The 1,542-nt window shown below is 48.6% G+C and overlaps 1 protein-coding gene across 1 annotated transcript in view; it reads left to right on the top strand.

The window, feature by feature from the left end:
- LOC105503144 (tubulin gamma-1 chain-like) overlaps positions 1–494 on the top strand; it is a 6,003-nt gene extending 5,509 nt beyond the window's left edge. Inside the window, exon 7 of the mRNA XM_011929937.1 lies at positions 88–494. Coding sequence (XP_011785327.1) covers positions 88–300 — 213 coding nt within the window. The 3' untranslated portion in view covers positions 301–494. The remainder of the gene's footprint in view (positions 1–87) is intronic.
- The last annotated feature ends 1,048 nt before the right edge of the window (positions 495–1,542 follow it).

Below are 1,542 nucleotides of genomic sequence, written 5' to 3'. Positions count from 1 at the left end.
AGCTTTTTTGCTGTGGGCATGGCCCAGCCTTGGTTCCCCGGCTTTCTGGGCCATAGTATTCTTTTAAGTTCTTTGTAACCCCTGTTTTCTGCACACCCCAAGCTCTTCGAGAGAACCTGTCGCCAGTATGACAAGCTGCGGAAGCGGGAGGCCTTCCTGGAGCAGTTCCGCAAGGAGGACATGTTCAAGGACAACTTTGATGAGATGGACACATCCAGGGAGATTGTGCAGCAGCTCATCGATGAGTACCATGCAGCCACACGGCCAGACTACATCTCCTGGGGCACCCAGGAACAGTGAGTCCCCCAGGACAGGGACCCTCATCTGCCTTACTGGTTGGCCCAGGCCCTGCCTGACTGACTACTCCTTCAGAGCACAGATCAGGGACCTCACGTATCTCTTTCTCATATACATGCACTCTCTGTTGGCCTGTGAACACGTTTACTTCTCCTCTTGTAAGACTATTTATCTTTAATAAAGCACTGGATATAAATGAAGTCACTGGTCCCTTTAAAGCTTTTGGGTTCTGGAGATGCCGGGGGTGGGGGGATGCCTGTTCTTTCTCCATCACTCTGACAGGGTCCTTGCCCACTTCCAGCATCTTCAATTCTGAACCAACAGCTTCCCCTAGGTTTTTCTTCTGCCTAGTTTTGGAGAATGCTGGTGGGGTTTGACCCACCTGAAATTCCTTTCCAGGGTAAAAAGGCCCACAGATATTACTTTGTTCTCTGTCTGACCCTTTCTGGGTCCCCGTTCCCTCCCACTCTCACCGTATCAGGTGAATATTCCAGCAGCTTCATGCTTCCACGTCAGAGTGTCTGGTTAACCACAACCTCAGGCTCAAGGCCACCACCCCTGCCACTAGGCCATGAACAAGCAATGGAGTCCAACCTAATACCTCTAAGTTTCTAGCAAGCAGTCCAGGAGAGCCGCTCGCTTCAGGCAGTTGGAGTCTAGCAACATCAAGTCAACAGACCAAATCTAAAGCCTAGACTGTAAGCAGGATCATAAGTGGTTCCATAGCTAAGGCACCATAATTCTCTTCTCAAGTGGTCGCCAGTAATTTAAATGGCCAGTGCCTTCTACTTCTGGTGGAAGATTGCAGGGAGGTAGTAAATACATAGGGGCCTAAGTCTCCAGGATTAGGTTTTGTTTTTTGTTTTGTTTTTTTTTGAGACAGGGTCTTGCTCTGTCAGTCTGTCACCCAGGCTGGAATACAGTGGCGTAATCATGGCTCACTGCACCCTCGACCTCCTGGCTCAGGTGATCCTTCCTGTCTCAGCCTCCTAAGTAACTGGGATCACAGGCACACACCACCTAAATCTTCAGGATAAAAAGGGCAAAGCAGGTTATCCTGAGAGCATGGTAGATTGTCAGGACCCCATTAGGGTCACCATAAAGATATATTGTAGTGACAGCTAACATGCACACGTATGCTATGAGAAGAACATTATTTTGTTGAATCCTCACAACAACTCTATGAAGTGGTAGATACTAATTTTTAAAACATGATAACAAGGCCAGGTGCGGTGGTTCACACCT

This window comes from Colobus angolensis, unplaced genomic scaffold, assembly GCF_000951035.1.
Source record: "Colobus angolensis palliatus isolate OR3802 unplaced genomic scaffold, Cang.pa_1.0 Scaffold83, whole genome shotgun sequence".
Lineage (NCBI taxonomy): Eukaryota > Metazoa > Chordata > Mammalia > Primates > Cercopithecidae > Colobus > Colobus angolensis.
This window is presented reverse-complemented; position numbering and strand designations above follow the sequence as displayed.